Below are 25,015 nucleotides of genomic sequence, written 5' to 3' on the forward strand. Positions count from 1 at the left end.
GCTGCTGCTGGTATAGTTACACTCTTCATTTCAGGAAGTGCCATATGCTCACGGGCAGTGGGAAAGTATGTCCTTAGACTTTCATAACCTCAGTATTGAGAGGAGGTGATGTAGTTACTGGTCAGCACTATGATTGGTCGTCATTGCTCTTAAGTCTCTCCAGAAATCTACTTCTCAAAGCTTGAGTGAACCCCAAAAACACATTTGAACCAGTGTAAAATTGGTTGAAATCTTCCCATTAAGGATCGTAACGGAGCTGTTTATTGTTAAGTAGACGCCTTACCGACTAAACCATCAGCTGTAATTTTATCAAGGAGTTACATGTTTCAGTATCGCAAAAAGTGAACGTTTTAAGAGATTTTATAGATGAGTTTTATATTGAATGAATAAAAAATTTGATATGTTTTCATTTAACATGTACCTTTGAAATACATAATTACTTGACGTACTGCCATTTGAAATAATACAATTTTATATTGGGTTGGCAACAACTGTTAAAACGGTGGTATCACAAAATATATCAAACATTATCCCCCTGTCGATATTTGCATGCTACAAAAATTCGGCCATTTCTGCCGATTAGTTCAAAAGTTAAAAGGTCATATTGAGATAAATGGTCCACTTTATCTAAGAAACAATATAGTTCTAAAATTGACCCTTGTGAGACCCTGTATTTAATGTGTCATATCTGTGCTTTGGTTGGTCCAATTTCAACATATTCCACTCGGTTAGTTAAATAATATTAGCCATAAGTCAGCATGATTTCTAATGCCATACTTGTGTAGTTTGTTCAGTAGAGTTTTCGTAATTAATTAGGTCAAAGGAATTTGTAAAAACGAGAAAAAATTCATATTTTTTATTTGTTTTCTCTTGCTTTATTAAATTTAGAAAGGTAGTTGCGACATTAATAATTGATCTACACTTCCTAAAACCGAATTGATTATTTGAGAATAGGCTAGTATTAGACGGTAGCATTTCTCGTAGCAAAAATCGTATCATCGATATCCTTCCGTATAAAATAGGAAATGCTACAGCATTTCCCATGTGATGGCATATCCTATGGCATTTCTTGTCGATAAAACCTTATCTATTTCGTAGCATTTTCCCCAGCATTTCTGGTCCGATTGCAACACCGTGGTGTGTTAAAAGGAAGCGAAATATTTTGTGCTAAATATTCATACTCTTTGTTTTGTGTGGGAAATTGAATTGTAGTAAAGAAAAATAAGTTGGAGTAGGGATGCTTTTTGCCCACATACTTCTTTGAAGTTTTCGTCTTTTATTATTACCTGCGATATTTCCACTGGAGAGAACTGTTGTTCAACCACTATAGCTTTAGCTAACTCACGCTTTAGTTTCGGAGCCATAATTGCGCTCTTCTCCAGTGAATTGTTTGCTACGTCAAGACAAAATGCTTTCCAAAATGATATCGTGTAAAAGAACCATAAAATTTTGATGTCATAGAATATTATAGGAAATTTTTGGCAACACAGCTGCAACAATAAATGTTTCCGTCTAAAACAAAATAGACGGAATAGGCAATCTAAAAGCCTAAATAGAAAGAGTATCCTTTTCTTTTCTTTCTTTCTTTTCTTTTTCTTTTTTTCTTTCTTTCTTTTTTCTTTTTTTTTTTTTTTTTTTTTTTGAAAAGGCATAATGGAAATAGAGCGATGATCCTCTGGATTAGTGTTTAGTTTGCGATAATAGCTGTTATAAATTACAACTTATAATTTATAATTATTTATAATTAAATTACAACATAATTACTACGCTCTGCAAAACGTCCAAACATAATTTTTAACTGCTAAACCTATTATCGTAAATTAAAAGCAGCCTTTACATTGCGTTGACGCAAACCGTTACGGAAAAAAGCCCAATGTAAAGTTGAGTTGAGTTGAATTTCAGTTTAGCGTCCCTTTCAGCAGCGAGGCTATGTGAGACGTGGACCTACTGATTAACGTGGAATCCGAACCACATGAGCTCCCGCCGGGAATCGAACCCGGGTCTCCCGCGCCAAGACCCAATGTAAAGTTATAATAATAATAATAATAATAATAATAATAATAATAATAATAATAATAATAATAATAATAATAATAATAATAATAATAATAATAATAATCGTTGTACTAACATGTTTTTAAGATATTGTAAAAGTGGTTCTAAACTGATGAAACTGTGATTTAGAAAACGAATGTAAAACGTTACTTAAGAAATTACCTACTAAAAAGTTTGACATTTGAAAGATGTGTTAGAAATTATGTGGTTTTAGTATTTAAAAAAAACTTTTCAATTAAGGTTATAGAATATAAGGAACTTTTTGGGTCAATGTTCCGTTAAGGGGGTCCAGTAATTTCTTCCAAACGAAATTTGCAATTTCTCCACTTCTTTTCATTGATTTTCGTTTGATTACATAATATAACGTTATATTAGGTTACGTCAGGGGCGGATCCAGGACGGACTTCTGGGGGGGGCGGTCGGCGGTAATACTGCTACTTTTAAGAGCTCCAAACTTGTTATGGATGGGTTTATTTATATATAAAATAAGAAAGTTTCCTCTTGTGGGGGGGCGATCGCCCCGATCGCCCCCCTCTGGATCCGCCCCTGGGTTACGTTAGATTAGATTAGATTAGGTAGGCTAGGTTAGTTTTGGACCCCCTTTACGGATCATGGACCCTTTTTTGTTCTATGATCGCGTTAGGGAGGATTTTTTGGGATGAGTTTACCGAGCTTCTTCATTTAGTTGTAGCATAGAGAAAATAACAAGCACAGAGAAAATAATAATTAATTTCTCTATGGTTGTAGATGTATAAAAAGTAAATGTTATTTCAATATGTCTCCATAAATTGGTTGCAATATGAAGAAATCAAATGTGCTGGAAATTCCATGCTTCCTTGAGGGGAAACTCTTGGTTATGTACCTGGCATCACTGATTGAATTTGCTTCACATGGTTAGTCGTCTGGTTTGAGTTCCAACATGTCAAAAGATAATAATATTTTAAGTTACAAAGGTTGTAACTTTCTCCGGCAACGTTTAGTTTTGTCAACACTTAGTGGAAAACCTTTAAAACTATCAGCCATTCGAGCACAAGACGATGAACCTGGTTTGAAAGGTGAGCAGATTTTACAACGGTAATAGTTAAGAACAGCTACTTCTCATCTCCCGTGCACGAGGATACATCTTACTGTTGCACTACCTAAACACCCTAAGTACAAGGGCAAGAACTCAGGGATATAGTATACGTAAGACCGTCTGAGTTCCAGAAGAAGCTGGACGCTCATACTTTTAGGGATTATTCATTGAGTATCTACGAACTTAGAAAGGGGGTAACAAACTCAGTCTATTACCTACTTTTTAACATCCTAGATAGTCAATGAATAATTCCTGAAAGTATGGCGTTTCTCATCCTTCCCTAAATGGGAAGTACGGCTCCTTAACTTTAACCTCATTATAAATAACAAAGATACAAAAGTAAGATTTATGTTGTCAATTGTACATACCTCAAAGTACTGCGTGGACCACAATAGACCAATGTTACTGTTCAACTCTGGTGTGTGGAGTCCCTGTTTCGATACCAGCTCGCACTGAGTGGGCTTAGCGGTGGACAAACAGTATATGCGTAGGTTTCTTCGGGATTTTTGTGCCACGGAATAGGTCCAGCATGTTATGTATAGGTTAGCTTATGGTAGGGTAGTTCAGTTCAGTGGAATTTGGTTAAATTAGCGTAGGGCTAATTTTCCGCAGGTGGCGGTCCCGAATTAGATCCACGTGAACCTGTTTTCACCGTTTTATTACTATTTACTTGGGCAATTGTTTAACTTTGGCGTGCCAGATTTGTAACCCACTGTTTTGCGATATTCACATTCGGTTTGGTTGGATTAATAATATTTAATTCAGACAGGGCTTGTGTATAGCCCGCTCCCCCCAGTTCTTTGTCACCGGAACTGGAAGAGTCACTACTACTACTACTACTACTACTACTATTGCTACTACTACTACTATTACTACTACTGCTACTACTATTACTACTACTCCGACTACTACTACTACTTATATCGAGAACAGAACCCAACCAACCCCTGCGGGGCTTCTAACCCGTTCCTACTACTACTACTACTACCAATACTACTGCTACTACTACTACTACTACCGCTACTACTACTTATACTAAAGCCTCCTTAACACAAGATTTACATCTTAAATCTTTATAACATGTGATTCCGATTCATTATGAACTAATATGAACCATTAGAATCACTATGATTCGTTAAAAATCACTGGGGGGAGCGGGCTATACTCAATCCTCAGACAGTATTGCCGAGCGAGCGTTAGCGAGTGAAAGCGGGTTATAGCTTCGCAGGTCACGTTGTTTTCTGTCTTCGTTAGTGTTGGCCCCCCTTACTAAATAATTACTATTATTTTTTGTTATTTAAATATATGTTATGCATTATTACTCTTTTATTTCCGTGCGCGGCGGTGGCTCAGTGGTAGAGCGTTCACCTCTGGGGCTTGGGATCCCGGGTTCCATCCCAGCCCCCGACAAGTGAACTTTGCGGTGGACACACCGTGTGTGTGGGTTTCCTCGGGGTTCTCCCGTTTCCTCCCACTTTCTTCATTCCATCAGTTCATTCATCACTCATTATCGCCGACATAACCCTGGGACGTAAAACTCAAAGAATTCATTTCATTTTTTCTTTTATTTCCGTTGTTCACTCGTAATGGTAACTCACAAATATTACTTATTTTCATGCTTTATTTGCTTTTCACAAGAAACGTATTCATGCGTGTTGTATTACTACTCAAAATTAGTTCCTCCTAGCTGTGAGATGTTGGAAACAGCGCTATATATACATAGGGGCAGATCCAGGATCAAGGGAGGGACTAAAACATATTTTGCTGTTTTATCCAGTGTAAAGCAGGTTTGAGGGTCATTTTATCCAGTGTATACCTGAGCCTCAAGTAAGGGGTGTTGTCCCCCCTTGGATCCGCCACGGTATATATATATATATAGTCCTTTCCTTCTCGTGTTTCCAACCAGCACTATAAACATCATCCTATCTTACTACAGTATAATATAATTCAAATAAATTATTAGATCGAGATTTTAGGCCGGAGTTCCGAATAAAATGCATGTTCGTGGAGCATCAAAAATTAAAACACGCACGAAAATGCTTCTTTCCTTACTATTTTACTACACAAGGAGAACTTCGCGTAACGAGAAATGCACTTTTATTGTCAGAGAAAGTGTTTCTTAAGGGAGAATTTGCATTACTGGATACAGATTGACTTTAGGATGGCAAAATTAACTTCAGCGTGTCTACATACAGCATAAAAACTGCAGTGCATAAAATGTGAATTACCTTAAGACAAACTAATTTGTGCTAGATAGGCCTAGTTACTAAAAAGCATGAATGCTATCGGACCGAGCAGGAGCGCAGCAGGGGGCCCAAGCCGTAGCGAAGTAGGCGTATCAGAGACGGCGGTATATCCAGACAAGATGATAGTGGAAGAACATTTTATATGCCACAAAACGTGCCTTTCGTGTGGAACAGTTTTGTGAAACTTCTATGATCCTTTTGTACACTGTCTTCCCCTATTTTCATTTCTTCATGGTTTTATTATTGAGTACTACCTGGACACTTTTTCTTTCATATTTTCACTTACAGTAAGAAGTAAGATCCAATATATTTTGATTACTTGTACAATCCTAATGTGAAATCAAGCAACGTATTTCCTCCGTTGATTTTATAGATTATACCCCCATAAAATGGGATAGCGCCGAAAATTTTGCCTCTTTTCTCCATATTTGATTTAGATAGAACTGCCGTCTTATTAGTTTGTGTTCTACGTTTCTGTATTTCCCTCCGTTACTGAGAATATATGTTCTAGGTTAGTTAATAAGACACTGGGTTTGAAGCAGTATCATTGTGGAAAAAAAAAAAGAAAAAGAAATATTTAGTTTTACGTCCCATGGTTATGCCGGTTAGGCTAAAGGAGACTGTGATGATGAGAAATGAATGAAATGGTGGAATGAAGAAAGTGGGAGAAAACGGGAAAACCCACGAGCACGGTGTTTGTCCACCACAAAGTCCACACGGCGCGAGCTGGGATCGAACCAGGGACCCCAAACACCGGAGGTGAACGCTCTACCACTGAGCCCCCGCAGTATCATTGTGCTCTGTTCCGTGTTTACGTAATATCGCATCAATACGTGAATTCATTCAGTCTAGAATTTAACTGCGGTTTTCTCCCTAATTAATCACCCTACACCGATGACCGTTATTACTTTTTTTCTGATGCTGATATTTCGACTGATCTGTTCATTTTTCTTTGAATTTGGTATTCCAGGGCCGCCATCTGCGGCTGTTAACTCAAGTTTAGTTTCGGAATTAAGTTTCTATAAGCCCCGCTGCGCCAAACCTCTGTACTAAGTAAGTGAACGAAACTAAACCTAGACTAGTCTAGTCGAACTTGTTCATAAGTCATTATTGTCCTGTTGAAAAGCTGGCGAGAGTTAACGGAATAAATGCCTAGTGTCACTTAGGCTTAATATCCCGAGATCTATTGTGCGACACTTAACCCTTTTCCTCCCACTTCATTGATTCCACCATTTCTTTCATTCTCATCATCACTGTATCTAACGTATTTAACATAGACGTGTTGATGACGTTTAAATCTGTAGGACTTAGGTAATACAAATTTTCCTAAATCTTGTTAGCCAACCAGGAACTCGAAATTTCTAAAATCAGTATGGCGCCGACCACACTATCATCATAATTACCGACGCATAGTCTCTAGTGACTATTCATATTTGTGGTGCGATATATGTGATGAAAATGTTTAATATCACGATGTCAGGTTAAAACTTGTGCGGCGTCACACATCCCCGACATTCTTGAATTATGTCTCCACTGATGTAGTGTGTTACGTAATAGGCTGGTAGAATCTTCCGGAACAATGAGGGTGACATCGATTGGTCTTTATTGCTACGTTACCTTATTAGTGTTGCTAATTCGACATAGTTGGAAATATATATAGTTTGGATAAATCTATAAATTTTATCGCTTTGAAATATTAGATATTTTTTTCCGGATTACATAACTAGTTTGGCTCATGATGTCGACTGATGCAACATTGATCTCGGTCATGGATGTACCTGAGGCATCAGCTTGCTGCCCTTAATTGCAAAATACTAAATATAATGTATCTGGGTGAATTCTTTAGTTCTAAGGAAGAAAATGGCACAAGATTTAGTTTTCTTAGTAATTTGTTCCCAAGTAACTAATATGAATAATGGAATAACCCTAAAACACTGTCCAGTATATATTTTTTTCGTTCGTTCATTTAAATGTTCATTTGTATATAGTCACGTTTCACTCATTGTGTGTGGTTTAGTGGCTAGATTAGATTATTTAATGTTACGGTCACAAATAGCGTTCCTCGTATTTGCCATTATAGTTTTCTCTCCAGACTTTGAAATGGAGAAATTGTGAAATAATGACATACATAAGTGAGGATATTATCGCTCGGTAAACCGACACATGTTATTTGACAGTGTGAATACTGAAGGAAAATGGGTTAATGAAATATAATGTTGCTATAATGGGAAGGATAATAATCGGTTTGTGTGTCATAATTTTGTTATGCCTTGTACACCTGTAGCAAAATGAGATCAAACCTTTAATCTTAGATATGCATGCTGCCTGTATAATGACGATGGGATATTCATATTACATGACCGAAACATTGAAATTTCTTTTATGATACGATTTATTCCATTGTAAGAAAATACAACCGAAATTCTGTTATAAATTTTAAATAGTCATAAGTTAATATATATTTGATTGATAACTGGAACTTTTAGATACTTCAGTGATTCATGATATTTTTTTTTTTTTTTTCTGATCTTACTTGCTAAACTGAATCGATGTTATCCATCTTAGTCAAAATGTTGAAGATTTGTTGTATTTCACCATCTGTAAGCAATAAAAGAATTCAATAATGGACACATTGAGTATATTATTTCAAGTTTTACGTTATAACAGAATAATACTACAGTAATGAAAGTAGCTGCACCTCATTTCGAAAAGTTACAAGAAATTATTTTGTTTTCTCTTGTTTCTCACAATCGGTTGCTGCTTTAGCTCAGTATTTAGGAATCTAACTGAAAATGAGTTCAATTAATTAATAACTACAAATATACAAAATGTTATTTTAATTCGTAGTATATTATTTACTTTAGTTTTAAATCATTCTATATAAATACAATGGATTAAACCAAAATTTTTTTTCAATTGGCTACTCCAATCCAGGATTTGCCTGGTATGTTTTTTTTTTTTTCTTTCTTTTTTGTGTGTGAAGAGGATATTTTTTTAAGTGTGGCTATACTAGCCAGAATTTGTCCATTCTGACATTTTGTTTATATACCAAATTACAGTTATATACTTCACCTCGTTCAACAGTTGAACTTCGTTGGTGCACACGGCTACCCATGTCTAGTTTGTTAGTTGGAAATGGGGCGGATTGTCAAGAAAGTAGTTTGGTGACGTTAATGTGTTATGTTGTTATTTTTAAATTATTAAAGATAGTTAAGTATTTATTGCAGTCATAATGTTATTGTTATATATTGTGTTGGGAGGGTGTCAGAGGGCTTCCCCTTCAATGTCTAAGCTCCTATTTTATGTTTTTTTCACCAGTGAATACACACTTCGCGAGAGTAACTTTTTAGTAGGTTCCCTTTCGTTACCTTGTATGTGTTAAAAGAAATTGGATTTGTTGGCGACGTTATATTGTTGTTGGATGTGTATGACGTGTTATTTGTCTGAGTTACTCATTCATAAGATATGGTTACTACATGGTTTTTCTTTGTGTTCGTCGAAAGTAAATCTTACAATATTGTGAGTCAATTTTTAATATATACACCCTCCATTCCAAAAGAAACCGAACTTTTGAAAACAAATAGTACCACTAGTGCCATCTGTTGTAATATTTTACCGGTAGATGGCGTAGTCCCTCATTGACAACTGGTATAAATGTCATGACATTTGGATGCACGGCAACAAAGTTATTGCGTTTCAACTGTCAGTGTGTTCTGTACATCGGTCGGAAAATGAGTTTCAAACAATGAGCTGCAATTGAGTTTTGTGTTAAACTGGGTAAAACTTTTAGTGAAACGCTCCAAATGCTACAAAATGCATATGGTGATGAGTGTCTATCCCGTACGCAAGTTTACGAGTGGTTCAGGCGATTCAAATCGGATAGAGAGACGCTGGATGATGATGAAAGATCAGGCCGTCCCAGAACCGGATTATCGGAAGAAAACATCGAAAAAGTGCGTGAATTAATCAAACATAACAAAAAAATCGTCGGTGAAAGTTATTGAAATGGAATTAGGCATTCCTCAAACAACCGCATACCGCATTTTGACCGAAGTTTTGGGCCTTAAGAAGGTTAATTCGCGGTTTGTACCACACAAACTCACCGAAGACCAAAAAGTTGATCGAATTGCGCATTGCAAAGACATCGTTAAAAGTGCTCGGCAGGATCGAAACTTCTTGAAATCGATTGTAACTGGTGACGAGACGTGGTGTTTTGAATATGAGCCCGAAACAAAGCGGCAAAGTGCTGAATGGAGAGCGCCGGATGAAGGAACACCCAAAAAAAGTCGCTTGGTGAAGTCAAAAGTTAAGATGATGCTGATTTGTTTTTACGATTCAAAAGGAATTATCCACAAAGAATTTGTTCAGCCCGGCCAGACAGTCACTGGAGAGTTTTACTTAGGCGTCATGAAGCGTTTGCTGGCAAGAATTCGTCGTATTCGGCCCGAATATCGCGAAATCGGCAGTTGGACTCTTTTGGACGATAATGCACCATCACATCGTTCGCGACTTGTAACTGAATTTTTGGTCAAAAATCACATTATTCGGTTGCATCATCCGCCCTATTCACCAGATCTCGCTCCGTGCGATTTCTATCTGTTCCCGAAACTGCATTTGACGATGAAAGGAAAGTGGCACGCATCGATTGATGCCATTGAGAAGGCGACGACCGCCGTCCTAAAGACCATTCCAATAAAGGACATGGAGAAGTCGTTTGACAACTTGTTGGAGCGTGCAAATATGTGTATCGATGCAGAAGGGGAATACATTGATTAATAAAAATGATTTGTTCCAAAATGTACATTGCTTTTTTGTTTTTTTAAAACGTTCGGTTTCTTTTGGAATGGAGGGTGTATGTTCTTTTATTCGTAATATGTATGAGTTGCAAATGGTTGTTTGAGTATTAAAATAGTGGTATTGTAATTGTATTTTTGGAAGGAGATCGATGAAAACTGAAAATAGAAAGGATTACGTCATTGCCGCATTACAAGTTCTTGCGATGCGTTACTTGGAAATAATTTGTTCCTTTTTATTATTATTATTATTATTTCTTTCCTTTCTACTTTAAGTTTTGGTGATTTTCAAAAATATAATTAAATAATAATTGTTTCACTTGTCCTGTTTTAAGTTTTATTTATTTTAGCGGAATATCAATTAACCAATTTTACCAATAAGTTCTTAACTATGAACAGTAGAGCTGTCTTTGTACACCTTTAATTACGAAAAGCCTAGACTGCCTTTCAGAAATTGTCCAAAAAATAGAATTGCGGCTCTGTACATACCGGGATATTTATTTCCCTCCATTGTGATAGAAACGTGCGTAGTCTTACAAGAGCCAGTGGAATATTTTCACGTTGCCGCCGGGTAAATATATTATTGACACATAGAATAAGAAAACTAGCCACATGCAGACGAAGGCACTTTCGAGATTATGCTTCTGTTTTGGTGGTTAGTGTCACTGAACTCTGTAGAGATACTTACTTTACCATCGGTTCGAATCCTTTCTGTAATTTTTTTCATAGTAAAGGATTTGTGTATCATGTATGGATGCAAGAATATTATATATATGTCACAACTGTCGAATATACGAAATTAAATCATACATATTAAACCAAATCACAAATCCTCTCATCAGGGTTGGCAAAAACCATGGTTTTTATTGAAAAAACAAAAAAAACAGGTTTTTTTGGTTTAAACCAGGTTTTTTGGTTTAATTAATTTACTCCATGTATTTATATTAGATATGGACAGAAATTAGTTTGTTTCGCCATGGTGTTATTATGCAACAACAAGGTTATGCTGGAACGGGTCACATAAGCTTAAAGCAGAATCCAAACCGTTTCTCGGCTTACATCCAAAAGAAATTGTCCATTTGGACACGAAACCGGGACTAATTGGTCACAAATGCGATTGCCGACTCACTCACGAAGGACTCTTGATAAAAATACGTTGTACTGATCTTTACATAGGCCTACTTGTTAAAATAATGTCAAGAGTCATTTCAGAAGGACAAAAAGATAAACAGTTACACAAGTAAAAACATTATACAAAATTATATACAAATCGGGAAATTCCCGCCTTAGCCATTGGGTAAATCCTGATTACTTCAAATGTATTTGTATGTAAAATTTTAAGGACAACGTATCATAATCACTATGCTAAAACTGAGGTATTAAATTACAAACTTGGTATGTAGGTATCATTCAATAAGATAAAAACCAAGTCAAATCCAAGCTGATGTTGGTAGCTACATAGGCAGTTAATAAATTTTGCCAAATTCGATCAATATATTTAAGCAACGTTGGCTTCTTTATAAAACAACAGGCATTCATTCAAGTAAAAATATATAATTTGGTTTCATTTCGTATGTTTAGGCTTAACATCCTTATGAAATACCAAAGTTATCACGGGGAAGACTTTCGCTTAGAGGGACACTCGAATCGCTACTTGGTTTACACTTGAAAGATGGGTTGTGGTTCGACCGAGAATTGAACACGGGACCCCTTGATTAAAAGGTGAAAAGTAGATAAACGTAATGCGGATGGTTTGATATGTGGAAACGTCACCATGAAGTTCACAAGATTTAAAGCTTTTTTTTTTTTTTTGTTTTGTTTTGTTTTGTTTAAACCAAGGTTGAAAAAACTAGCTGGTTTAAACCAGCCAACCCTGCCTCTCATCTTATCTCTGATGTGCACGTGGTCCCGGATTCGAGTCTCTGTGGCGAGTAGGAAAAAATGAATCGCAATCAGTTACTTTCATTAATCATCCACCTCTTAGTCTAAAGACCTTGGGATGTTAAACTTAAAAAATAACAATTTCTTTTTCTTTTTTTCTCTAATATATATTATTGAACAGAAAGCAATATGGAAAATGTTGATTAAAGAAACTATTCATTTAGTATTTCGAACAGTTTTTCAGTATTTCATTGCAAATAAACTGTCACCAAATTATATCTAGCTATTTTATAGGTTATTTTAGAGCTACGAAACTTGACAGTTACGTTTGCTAATGAAGGGTTGGCTTTACTTGGTATCTATTAAATCTTACGTCCCGTTCAGCAGCGAGGCTATATGAGACTTGGACCTACTGATTAACGTGGAATCTGAACCACATGAGCTCCCGCCAGGAAGAAAAAAATAGACTTTGATCTAAATTCGACATGGAGTAGTAGCGTAGTATTGTTCTTTATGTTGTTTTATCAATAATGGGAAAGAAGGTTCAGTACCCACCATTGGCATTATCAATGATTATTATTATTATTATTATTATTCAGAGATGGAGCTATATTCATCAATTTTTAATAGCAACGTGTACATAGATAGTGTGGTCGGCGCCATATTGGTTTAGAAGAATCTTAAAAAGCTCGTTGATCTAGTCGGCGGTATCCATAGATGAGTGGTCTGTAACATTCGACTGCGGATTATAAGACGTAGTTTAACCATGGGTTCGAGTTCCATTGAAAAGCACATGGATTTTCTAACTGCTCTCGGTGTTTGTGTGATATCTCTTATGTTTGTATAATATGAAAAATTAGAACAAAAGGGAGTAAAATTAATGTATTAAGAGAAGGTATGAGAGTTTCAAAATAGAACGACAAAAAAGAAAAGACGAGTATATTTAGTGCTTCAGTTTTTGCTTAAAATTAAAAATAAGGAAGTGACTAATGCGCATACCCTCGGTGAACGAGGTTCTGAGTTTAATTCCCGGTGGTTAGATTGGAATTTAGCTCCTTCAGAACCAAGGCTAGAGAACACATGGATCTACAGCTTACGGTGTGATCCGAACCACACAAACTTTTATCAGGAATGGAAATAGTTACGAGAAAGTTTAATTTGCAATGTGAGAATGTGAAACGCACTACATTGCTTCAGATCCCTCCTTAAACTGTAAGTCTCATTCTGTATAGCATCTATGCTCTCTTACAGTTAAATACAAACCAATCAATTAATCAACAAGTTTGAAGGAGGGTGCGAAAAGTGTCTTCTCACATTATATACTTCTAATGAGCTTTCTCGTGGCTATATGGTTAGTGTACTCGACTTTAGCACGGGAGGCCAGAGTTCGATTTCCAGTGGGAGCACATATAATTCGGATCCTAGGTTAGTCTGTAGGACCACGTTTCACATAGCCTCGCTGCTGCAAGGGTCACTAAACTTTTATTAACAAATCAACCATTGTCAATTTATAAGCCACTTAATCCAAGCATCGAAAACATGGTATTAAGCGAAATTAGTTACAGGATTCAGAAATTGAGTGGAACTCTGATATAGACTACCAGTGGTTTATCATTTTATTAATTTCTTTATTTTTTTATTATTATTATTGTTTACTTGGTAATAAAATTCCAGACAGGACTGAAAGAAGCTATTTAATAGGATCACAATATCTTAAAAAGGGAACTTCAGTGATTACTTAGTTTAATGCTAAGTTTCATCGCCTGTGCCATGGAAATCATGGATTTGATTCTCTGAGAATATATGTTGTTTAGACTCCACATCAAACAATAAGTCTATGTAAACACTTTAACTGGTCACTAGCTAACGTGGAAGTTTCTGTGTATGTATGCCCACGTTTGATTTCTGGTAGCAATATTTGTCGCGGATACAAAACCGAATAAGAGATTGTGTTTCAACATCAAACAACCACTTATTAATTATTTTATACTTTATTTGCTTCATTACAATTAATTGATTGGTATTTGCTCAGTAGGTCCACCTTTCATATAGCCTGGGCGCTGAAGTAAAAGGTAAACGCTAACCCCACCAATGAGTCGGTTCACGTTTGATACAGCTCTCTTTATTTTTAAAAAATTATAAATATTCAAAATCTTCAAGAACTTAAAAATGAAATGCAAATTTTGATAAGAGATCGGGAAAAAATGAAATGAAATCTTTGAGTTTTACGTCCCACGGTTATGCCGGCTAGGCTAAAGGAGACGGTGATAATGAGAAATGAATGATATGGTGGAATGAAGAAAGTGGGAGGAAACGGGAGAACCCCGAGGAAACCCACGCACACGGTGTTTGTCCACCACAAAGTTCACTTGGCGGGAGCAGGGTTTGAATCTGGAACCCCGTGCACCAGAGGTGAACGCTGTACCACTGAGCCACCGCGGACCCGATGAGGGATCGGATCAAGGTCTAGATATTATAGTTATCACCTCATGACATTACTTAGAAACTGAGACAGACGGGGAAGAATAATCAGACTGGCTGGCCACGGGATTTAAGCAAAATACTTCTCGTTAATGAGACAAGGATTAACTATTCCCTTAAGTTATTTTTCCACGATCTAATTTAAAATAATGACGTGTCTACTCTTGTGATCCGATGTGTTTTTCACTTCACTTATTTTGGTTGATTTGTTGGAGTTCATTGTGTTTATTTATTTTTGGTAGCGATTTCTGCTTTTGTTCGGCTAGGCTCTGGAATATACAGTTCTGCTGTGTGCATTACACTTTTCCACGAACAGTAGTTTTTGGCTGCATGTTAAGCAGATCGCCAAAGAAATCTTTCCATCTATTCAAGATGCTATCTGTATCAATGAGAATTGTCCCGTCGTCTTTCTTTAGTATATAGGCACGGGGTTGATAGCCTTTCTTCGAGTTGTTGATGCTCTTATACATGTCGCGAATGGTTTCGTTTTTACTATTATCTTCGAGTTCACCAATTTTAGTTTTCAAAAAATCAAGTTTCTTTTTTTCTAAATATTTTGGAAATTTCCCGTATGGTATCAACGAAATTATGGGGAGAGGGAAATAGGGTGTAGGGGAGAAGTATATATATATATATATATATATATATATATATATATGATAGAAAATACAAAATGACCAATATTAGTGTCAAGCCATAGTTTTCGGGGTCGCAGAGACGAACAGTGACACTTCCCATGTAGTTTAAATCCAAATTCAGCCCTTTATGTCCAAAATGAAACGTATTCTCCCCGTGCAAAGAACGGGTGTTATGCTAGTTAATATATATTCAGTACTTTGGTCAGTTTTGTTGTATTAATGCTACTTAAAATAATTTTAATCATACTAAATAATTGAGTAAGGTTTTATTTTTGCATCGAAGAGCTTATCAAACATAATTATACGTTTATAGTAAGGTTAGAATTAAACTGTATTGCAAAATGATAAACGATTGTAATTAACATTACGGGGCGCATGTTAAGTAGAGAAATTATATTTTATTCAAATTTGTTCAGATGTTAGCTAAAGATTCCACTTACCAAAGTTTCATTTTCAGGTCATGACAACAACAACTGGAGTGTCTTTTTATGAAATTCTTGGATCTTAATTTTAACATTTGTTAGACATAATTTTGAAGTCTTTGCAAATACTGAAATAGACTACCATGAAACGAATAAGGATAAGAAAGGTTTTTCGAACAAACAGTTTCAACCTTATTGCTGTTATCGAAATGATGGAAGCAATATTAAAAAAGAAAGTTAATGCAATCTATAGAACTGGAAACAGGAAACAGCTACAGGTTGTACGTTAACCAACCACTTTACGAAGCAGGATGTTTGTCCTTGGTTAACATGTACACAGAAATTACTAAACGAAACTGACTGATCGTATTCTTTGAGTATTTTCTGTCTAGACCTTGTTCACGTGTGCAATAGTTAACATATATGAATATTACGTCTGTGCCCGATTTGAAAGAAGTAAGTTGTATAGGTTAAGGTTATTCATTACGTCCAAATAGTTTGTGTCTAAAACGGTAGATGGCGCCACCGTCACCAATGTTAACATATGCAACTAATAAAATTAAAACAATCAAAAATAAAATGAACAATTTAAAAATTAAGCAAAAACGGATATAATCTGGTTAATGGACGTTACAAAATCTAGGGAATGGTACGTGTCGATTTCACTTATTGTTATTAGTTTCATTGTTAGAGGCCACCATTGTTAAGTAAACAATCAACTTTATCTGCCGTACTTTTTACCAGAAACTGACCAAACTTTACACACCCATTTAAGATTGAAATATCTAGGGAATGGTACGTGTCGATTTCACATATTGTTGTTAGTTTCATTGTTGAAGACCACCATTGTTAAATAAACAATCAACTTTATGTGCCACACTTTCTACAACAAACTGACCAAACTTGGCACACCCATCCAATTAGCACAGATACATCTAGCGAATGGTACCTGTCGAATGTTCGACAGGTTTCATTGTTCGAGGAAACCATTGTTAAACAAACAATTGCTGGATTTTTCCATTGTTAAATAAACAATTAACTTTATCTGTCATACTTTATACTACAAACTAACCAAACTTGGCATACTCATTTACAACTGAGACATCTATGGAACCGTACGTGTCTATTTCACTTATTGTTGTTAGTTTCATTGTTAGAGGACATCATTGTTAAATAAAGAATCAACTTTATCTGCCACACTTTCTACCAGAAACTGACAAAACCTTGCACACTCATTTAAGATTGAAATATCTAGGGAAAGATATGTGTCGGTTTCTCATATTGTTGTTAGTTTCATTGTTCAAGACCATCATTGTTAAATACACAAGCGTGGGATTTCTACATTGTTAAATAAACGATCATCTTCATCTGCCATACTTTCTAACACAAACTGACCAAACTTGGCGCACCCATCGGATTACCACAGAGATATATACTGAATGGTACCAATCAATTTCTCATATTGTTGTTAGCTTCATTCTTCGAGGCCACCATTGTTAAACAATCGTTGGATTTCTCCATTATTAAATAAACAATCAACTTTATCTGCCATACTTTCTACCACAAACTGACCAAACTTGCACAATCATTTACGATTGAGATGTCGATGGAACGGTACGTGCCGATTTCACTTATTGTTGTTAGTTTCATTCTTAGAGGCCACCATTTTTAAAAAGCAATCAACTTTATCTGCCACACTTTCTACCAGAAACTGACCAAACTTTGCACACGCATTTAAGATTGAAGTATCTAGGGAATGGTACGTGTCGATTTCACATATTGTTGTTCTTTCATTGTTAGATGCCACCATTGTTAAATAAACAATCAAGTTTTTCTGCCACACTTTCTACCACAAACTAACCAAAATTTTCAGAATCATTTAAGATTAAGATATCTATGGAATGGTATGGGTCGATTTCACATATTGTTGTTTGTTTCATTGTTAGAGGCCACCATTGTTAAACAAACAATCAACATTAATGGCCATACGTTCTACCAGAAACTGACCAAACTTTGCACACCCATTTAAAGTTGAAATATCTACGGAATGCTATGTGTCGATTTCACATATTGTTGTTAGTTTCATTGTTGTAAGACACTATTGTTAAATACATAATCGTTGGATTTCTTCATTATTAAACAACAATCAACTTTATCTGCCATATCTTCTACCACAAACTAACCAAACTTGCACAATCATTTACGATTGAGAGGTCGATTGAACGGTACGTGCCGATTTCACTTATTGTTGTTACTTTCATTCTTAGAGGCCACCATTTTTAAAAAATAATCAAGTTTTTCTGCCACACTTTCTTCCACAAACTAACCAAACTTGCACAATCATTTACGATTGAGATATCTATGGAATGGTATGGGTCGATTTCACATATTGTTGTTAGTTTCATTGTTAGAGGACACAATTTTAAGTAAAGAATCAACTTTTTCTGCCGTACTTTCTACCACAAACTGACCAAACTTTATACATCCATTTAAGATTGAGATATCTAAAGAATAGTACGTGTCGATTCCACATATTCTTGTTAGTTTCATTACTGAAGGCCTACATTGTTAAGTAAACAGTCAACTTTATCTAACACACTTTCTAACACAAACTGATAAAACTTGGCACACTCATCGGATTACCACAGAAATATCTACTGAATGGTACCAATCGATTTCACATGTTGTTAGTTTCACTGTTCGAGGCCACCATTTTAAAACAATCGTTGGATTTCTCCATTATTAAATAAACTATCAACTTTATCTGCCATACTTTATACTACAAACTAACCAAACGTGGCATACTTATTTATGATTGAGATATCTATGGAATGGTACGTGTCGATTTCATTTATTGTTGTTAGTTTTATTGTTAGAGACCGCCATTTTTAAATAAACAATCAACTATATCTGCCATACTTTCTACCAGAAACTGACCAAATTTTGCATACCCTTGAAAGTTGAAATATCTACGGAATGCTATGTGTCGATTTCACATGTTGTTGTTAGGTTCATGATTGATGGCCACCATTTTTAAATACAGAATCGTTGGATTTCTCCAGTGTTAAGTATACAGTCAACTTTTGTCTGCCATATTTTCTACCAGAAACTAACCAAACGTGGCACACTCATTTACGATAGAGATATCAATGGAATGGTTCGTGCCGATTTCACATATTGTTATTAGTTTCATTGTTGAAGGCCACCGTTGTTAAGTAAACAATCAACTTTATCTTTCGTACTTTCTACGAGAAAATGAAGAAACTTTGCACACCCATTTAAGATTGCAGTATCTAGGGAATGGTACGTGTGGATTCCACAAATTGTTGTTAGTTTCATTGTTGAAGGCCACTATTCTTAAATAAACAATCAACTTTATCTGCCATACTTTCTAAAACAAACTGACCAAATTCGGCACACCCATCGGATTTGCACAGAGATATCTACTAGTCGATTTCACATATTGTTTTTAGTTTCATTGTTCGAGGCCACCAATATTAAATAAACAATCGTTGGATTTCCCCATGGTTAAATAAACAATCAACTTTATCTGCCACACTTTCAACCACAAACTAACCAAACTTGGCACACTCATTTAGGATTGAGATATCTATGGAATGGTACGTGTCGATTTCACTTATTGTTGTTAGTTTTATTGTTAGAGGCCAGGTTTGTTAAATGAACAATCAACTATATGTGCCATACTTTCTACCAGAAATTGGCCAAACCTTGCACACACATTTAAGATTGAAATATCTAGGGAAACGTATGTGTCGATTTCTCATATTGTTGTTAGTTTCATTGTAAAGATCACCATTGTTAAATACACAATCCTTGGATTTCTACATTGTGAAATAAACGATCAACTTTATCTGCCATACTTTATACCACAAACTAAGCAAACTTTGCACACTCATGAACGATTGAGATATCTATGGAATCGTATGTGTCGATTTCACATATTGTTGTTCTTTCATTGTTGAAGGCCACCATTGTTAAATAAACAATCGTTGAATTTCTAAATTGTTACCTAAACAATCAACTTTATCTTACACTCTTTCTACCACAACTAACCAAATTTGGCGCACTCATTTACAATTGAGACATCTATGGAACAGTACGTGTCGATTTCACTTATTGTTGTTAATTTCATTGTTAGAGGCCACCATTATTAAATAAAGAATCAACTTTATATGCCATACTTTCTAGCAGAAACTGACCAAACCTTACACACTCATTTAAGATTGAAATATCTAGGGAAAGATATGTGTCGATTTCTCATATTGTTGTTAGCTTCATTGTTGAAGACCACCATTGTTAAATACACAATCCTTGGATTTCTACATTGTGAAATAAACGATCAACTTTATCTGCCATACTTTATACCACAGACTAACCAAACTTTGCACACCCATTTAAGATTGAAATATGTAGGAAATAGTACGTGTTGATTTCACATATTGTTCTTAGTTTCATTGTTGGAGGCCACCATTGTTAAATAAAGAATCAACTTTATTTGCTATATTTTGTACCAGAAACTGACCAAACTTGGCACACCAATCGGATTACCACTGAGATATCTAGGGAATGGTACTTGTCGATTTCACATATTATTGTTAGTTTTATCGTTTAAGGCCACAATTGTTCAATAAATAATTGTTGGATTTCTCCATTGTTAAATAAACAATCAACTTTATCTGCCATACTTTTTACCACAGATTAACCAAACTTAGCACACTCCTTTACGATTTAGATATCTATGAAATGGTACTTGTCGATTTCACTTGTTGTTGTTAGTTGCATTGTTAGAGGCCACCATTGTTAAATAAACAATAAACTTTATCTGTCATACTTTCTACCAGAAACTGACCAAACTTTGCGTACCTATTTGCGATTGAAATATCTATGGAATGATACATGTCGATTATCAAGGGCTAACAAGCTCTAGCCAAATTGTGTGTAATACATCAGTAAGCGTTGGGATCAAACGATAATTATTCGTGATCAAACGAGCTGGACAAATTCCGATTGAATTTGTTTTCATGGTGGCTGTGGTGGAGGGGCTAACAGGTCATCGGTAAATGTTATTGTTCGGAAAATGGAATAGTAAATATATATATATATATATATATATATATTTCATTCAGAACTTTGTTGCACCAGAACTTGTTTATAGCCAGTGTGGTGAACTAGTTGTGTGCCTCCAGATTTTTTTTTTGTCTCAGGTGGAGCGGGATGGCCCCCTACAGCGTTCCTAGAATTACACTCTAAAAGCCCACAGTGTTCCTAGAATTGCATTCTAAAAGCCCCTCCCATACAACTGACCTGTGCTTCCCAGCAGACACCTCACATTTGAACTCTGTTGAGATTCTATGTAAGTTTGTCGGCTGTACGTACAAATTCAGAGAATAAACATGCATTAGGGAATGAGAAGTTCTCGAAATAAATTTGCAAGCTGAATATTTTTTCGCTACATAAGTGAAGAGTAATTATATACCCTTGAAGAGTACCCTGGAGAGTAAGAAAGCTCTAAGCAAAATAATCATTGAATAAATAGCAATGTAATCACAGTAATGTGTATATATGGCATGTTGTATTTCTACCAGATTGTCAGAGCACTAATTATCTCATTTTTTGATGTGAGCGATCTCGCTATCGAATTTCCAGAAGAACATTAAAAAAAAGTTGTATTTAGGTCTATTCCATTTTAAACAAACGAAATACGTTGCGTAAAAGAATTTTCCATGTTAAAATATTTGATGGGTAGAGTAGTTTGTGTGGGATTTGATTGTTATTGCATGTATCTATTGCATGCTGAATGGGTAGCTGGGAAAGCAGCCAGGATATTCATTCTGACGGTTGCAAGCCCATGAAAATACAGAGCAACAGTTACTCCAAGGGAGTAGATAATAGATAAAAATTCTTAAAACAACCGTGGGGGAGAGAGCCGAAAATTTGGGCCAGAATCACCTGTATACAGCTCTCATTGTTGAGACACTAAAATTTTTCAATTACTCGTATACGGAAGATAAACATTACGAAACTATTTTTATTTATTTATTTATTTACTTATTCCTCGGGGGGTAGTCTATCTCAGAAAATTACGATTAGCATAATTCTATGTTTCAGGAATGCGCTTCGAACCCACCCCCCAGAGGCGGTTTTTTGGGCGGGCGAACTATACCTTGTCCGCAGGTCCACACATTAATTAAAGTATATGTAACACACATGTACGTGTGTGTGTGTGTGTGTATGTATATATATATGTGTATATATATGTATACTAAATGTAAAATATTTTTGAACCAATGTTTCCAATCCAAATAATAGAGCCCCACGGCTCCAACTCGCCAAGGGCTCCATAAGAACAAATTCCGCCTGTGTCACCTTCTACACATCAGTGACTATGCCCATAGTATATTCTATGATAACAATTGACTGAATGTGCTTTTCAAGTTTCACTTTCGTGGAAAGAGAATGCGTAAGACTCTCTTAGTGTTCCAACGAGACGGGACTCGACTCTTTGAAGCGAGACACGATACAATACGAAACTTTTTGTGAAATGTCTCGTCTCGTGTCTCGAAAAATACAAACACAGTTTCTGAATTTGCTTAAAAATTTATTAACCCTTGAATAAATTATTTGACTTCGAAATGTATTCCATCTTTTATTATTTCAAATGATCCAAATGATTCAATGTTTCAAATCCTACAAAGAACAGGGAATACCTAAAGAATTTTTTGAAAATGATTCTTACAAACAACTTTCACTTCCATTTTTCAATCGATTCAAGTTTAATTATTTTGTGATAGTGCTCTAGATTCAAATACAAATGTAAAGCATTCATTGAGATCAGTGTTTCAGAAGATTTTATTCCGGGGGCTGGTGGAGATATCTACGTATAAAAATCCTGTTATAGAAGTGCAAGTAGAAGTGGCAATTTTATCAGTAACTAACTATTGTTTCATTGTCTTTCTCGTTCCGAACCAAGACAGAAACGTGTCAGCCTTTCTCGATACTGAGTTTTGAAAAGATGCTGATTTGACAACAAAATTTATCTTTTTTATTGTTTTATGATGTTATTCGAAGCTAAATCATTTTTTAAATGGGAAAGTTACATAGGCCTCCTTATTTGTTGAAGTGGCGCCAGGGGTTCTGAAAAAAGGATATCAGAATAAATGGGGAAATCTTGCCTTTCGACTGTACTGACGGTATTGACAAATGTTCCTATCGAAGTAATTACTGGTTCAGTCGAATCTAAGCAGCCGTTGCTGGAAGATTGCAGTCGTGTTGTGTGTTGTGCTACCAAACAAAACTTGGTTAAAAGTTGTAATTTTAACCACTTGGTATAACAGCTCTTTTTGTGGGCCTCAGCCTTTCTGGTGTTGCCACGAGACGAGACAGAACCATTCGATATGAGACGAGACGACACAGCCAGAAATCTCGTCTTGTCTCGTGGCAACACTAGACTCTCTAGATATGTCAGTAAAAGGAATGACAACGTTCCTCACGGAGCACGTGTTAGCTCTCAGCCTCTTTCTTTCACTGATGTTTGTTTACATAGTAGATGAATATATAGAGAGTAACAAAAGGATGAGATATGCAGATTCTCCTGAAACCACATTAAAATTGTAGCAGTATTTGGAGCTTGTTATAAATTGATGTACCGGGGAACTAAAATAATTCTTGGAATTGATCATACAGTATTGATATAAAAAAAACATGGAAACAAGTAAAGACAAAGAACTGAAATCGTGAATTTGTTTTCAAAATACAGAAATCTCAAAGGAATATCTGTTTAGCCGACTTTAATTGTAAACGAATTTTGAATAAATTTGCATTCCCTGAATTCTTATACATAAAAAATAGAAATTTTTCTTTTAGCGTACGAATGAGAGGCTTTAGGAAATTAGGCCAAGATAATTAAAATGATACTATCCTTTACAAAATTTAAGGGGAATACCATGATCGAAAAAGCATCAGTCAAACTATAAAGGTCAATGGTAGCTTTTGTCATTTCTTACGACCACTATATGCACCTTATTGCAAAAAATTTATTCGTATTATAAAACCGCTAACGTTCAATAAATGTCAAATTTAATAGATCTTAAAGATGAAATTGTCATTACCTCTGTCGCATAATATATTCTAGCTTTGGGACCTATGTCATTATATGACTTTCACGATAAGTGACAAGAAGAATATAAATCCCAAGTTCAAAACGTAAGGAAAGAAACCGGCTGTTCGCCCTTCAAATTATGAAAAATGTACCAAAATGGTTGAAATTATGATTTTGTATTTCTTTACGAGAGAGAAGAATAAAAATAAAAATTGGAGCAATTGTGTATGTATAAGGCCACTATCTTCTTCAAGTTACTAAACTAACTTCAAGTGTTTCAACCATTTTTGACACATATCTCGAAAACTTTTAGTGATATTAGAGGCAAGAATACGTGGTTGATAATGAGCTTTTTAATTATGTCACAATACTTTTGAACTTTACCTTATGAGAAATGGCATATTCCAAAAATAATTCAGTACCACCCTAACCTGAATTTTACCAAAAGATTAGCGAAAGTGATACGGTGTGCGTCGTCCAGAGTTTAATTCCCGGTGTGGCACTCAAACATTGCTGTGTTGACCAAACATCGAGAGAAAAGTTGGGAAACTAAAAGATAGCGGACTTCAATCTAGACAGCTGGCTACGTTGGGTGTAGTTGTGCTGACCACTAACATAAGCCCGCTGCAGACTCAGATCACAAGGGACTGTTGCGCCAGGAGTTTATATATATGTATATATTGGTGTTATTATTTTACCTTACCTCTCAGTAGCGTAAGTAAGGACGAATGGGCCTCCCCGCAAAAATGTTAAACGGACCCCCTCTATCCACATCCATGAGTCACGTAAAATTTACAGAGAACAGTTTTGACTTTCTATGTTCTATCAGTGAGTCACAACTTGCTCATATGCAAAAAAAGCACATTATTATTATTATTATTATTATTATTATTATTATTATTATTATTATTATTATTATTATTATTATTATTGTGCTATAGTTTTCGTCTATTCTTCTGTACCAACCTCGAGAGTCTACGACATTTTTAATGAGATGTAGTCGCCCCACTTTTTGTTGTTTGGTTCGATGCTGGTTTCACTGTCCTTTTCCCATCTTTGAAATACATAAGCACTGCAGATCGCGAAAACTCGACAAGTCGCGCTGTTTCCGAAATGAAGCTCCCAGCCATTTACTCACCCTGATATATCGTCGTCCTTCCCCATTCAAGGCACAAGCACCACACTGACTAATCGAGTGAGATTCTTGTCGTGTTTGGCGCGCGGTTGTGATGTGCCTTGTAGCTCTTATCTCAGCCCGATGATTTCGTTCAAAAAGTAGCGAGTGGTCATAATGTTTTCGCTGGT

At 35.7% G+C, this 25,015-nt stretch overlaps 1 protein-coding gene across 1 annotated transcript in view; it reads left to right on the forward strand.

Moving 5' to 3' along the window:
- The first annotated feature begins 2,912 nt into the window (after positions 1 to 2,912).
- Positions 2,913 to 25,015, forward strand: part of Rtc1 (RNA terminal phosphate cyclase 1) — a 40,442-nt gene continuing 18,339 nt past the window's right edge. Inside the window, exon 1 of the mRNA XM_081759032.1 lies at positions 2,913 to 3,110. Within this exon, the coding sequence (XP_081615158.1) occupies positions 2,975 to 3,110 (136 nt within the window). The 5' untranslated portion in view covers positions 2,913 to 2,974. The remainder of the gene's footprint in view (positions 3,111 to 25,015) is intronic.

This window comes from Thermobia domestica, chromosome 5 (assembly GCF_964235325.1).
Source record: "Thermobia domestica chromosome 5, izTheDome1.hap1.1, whole genome shotgun sequence".
Lineage (NCBI taxonomy): Eukaryota > Metazoa > Arthropoda > Insecta > Zygentoma > Lepismatidae > Thermobia > Thermobia domestica.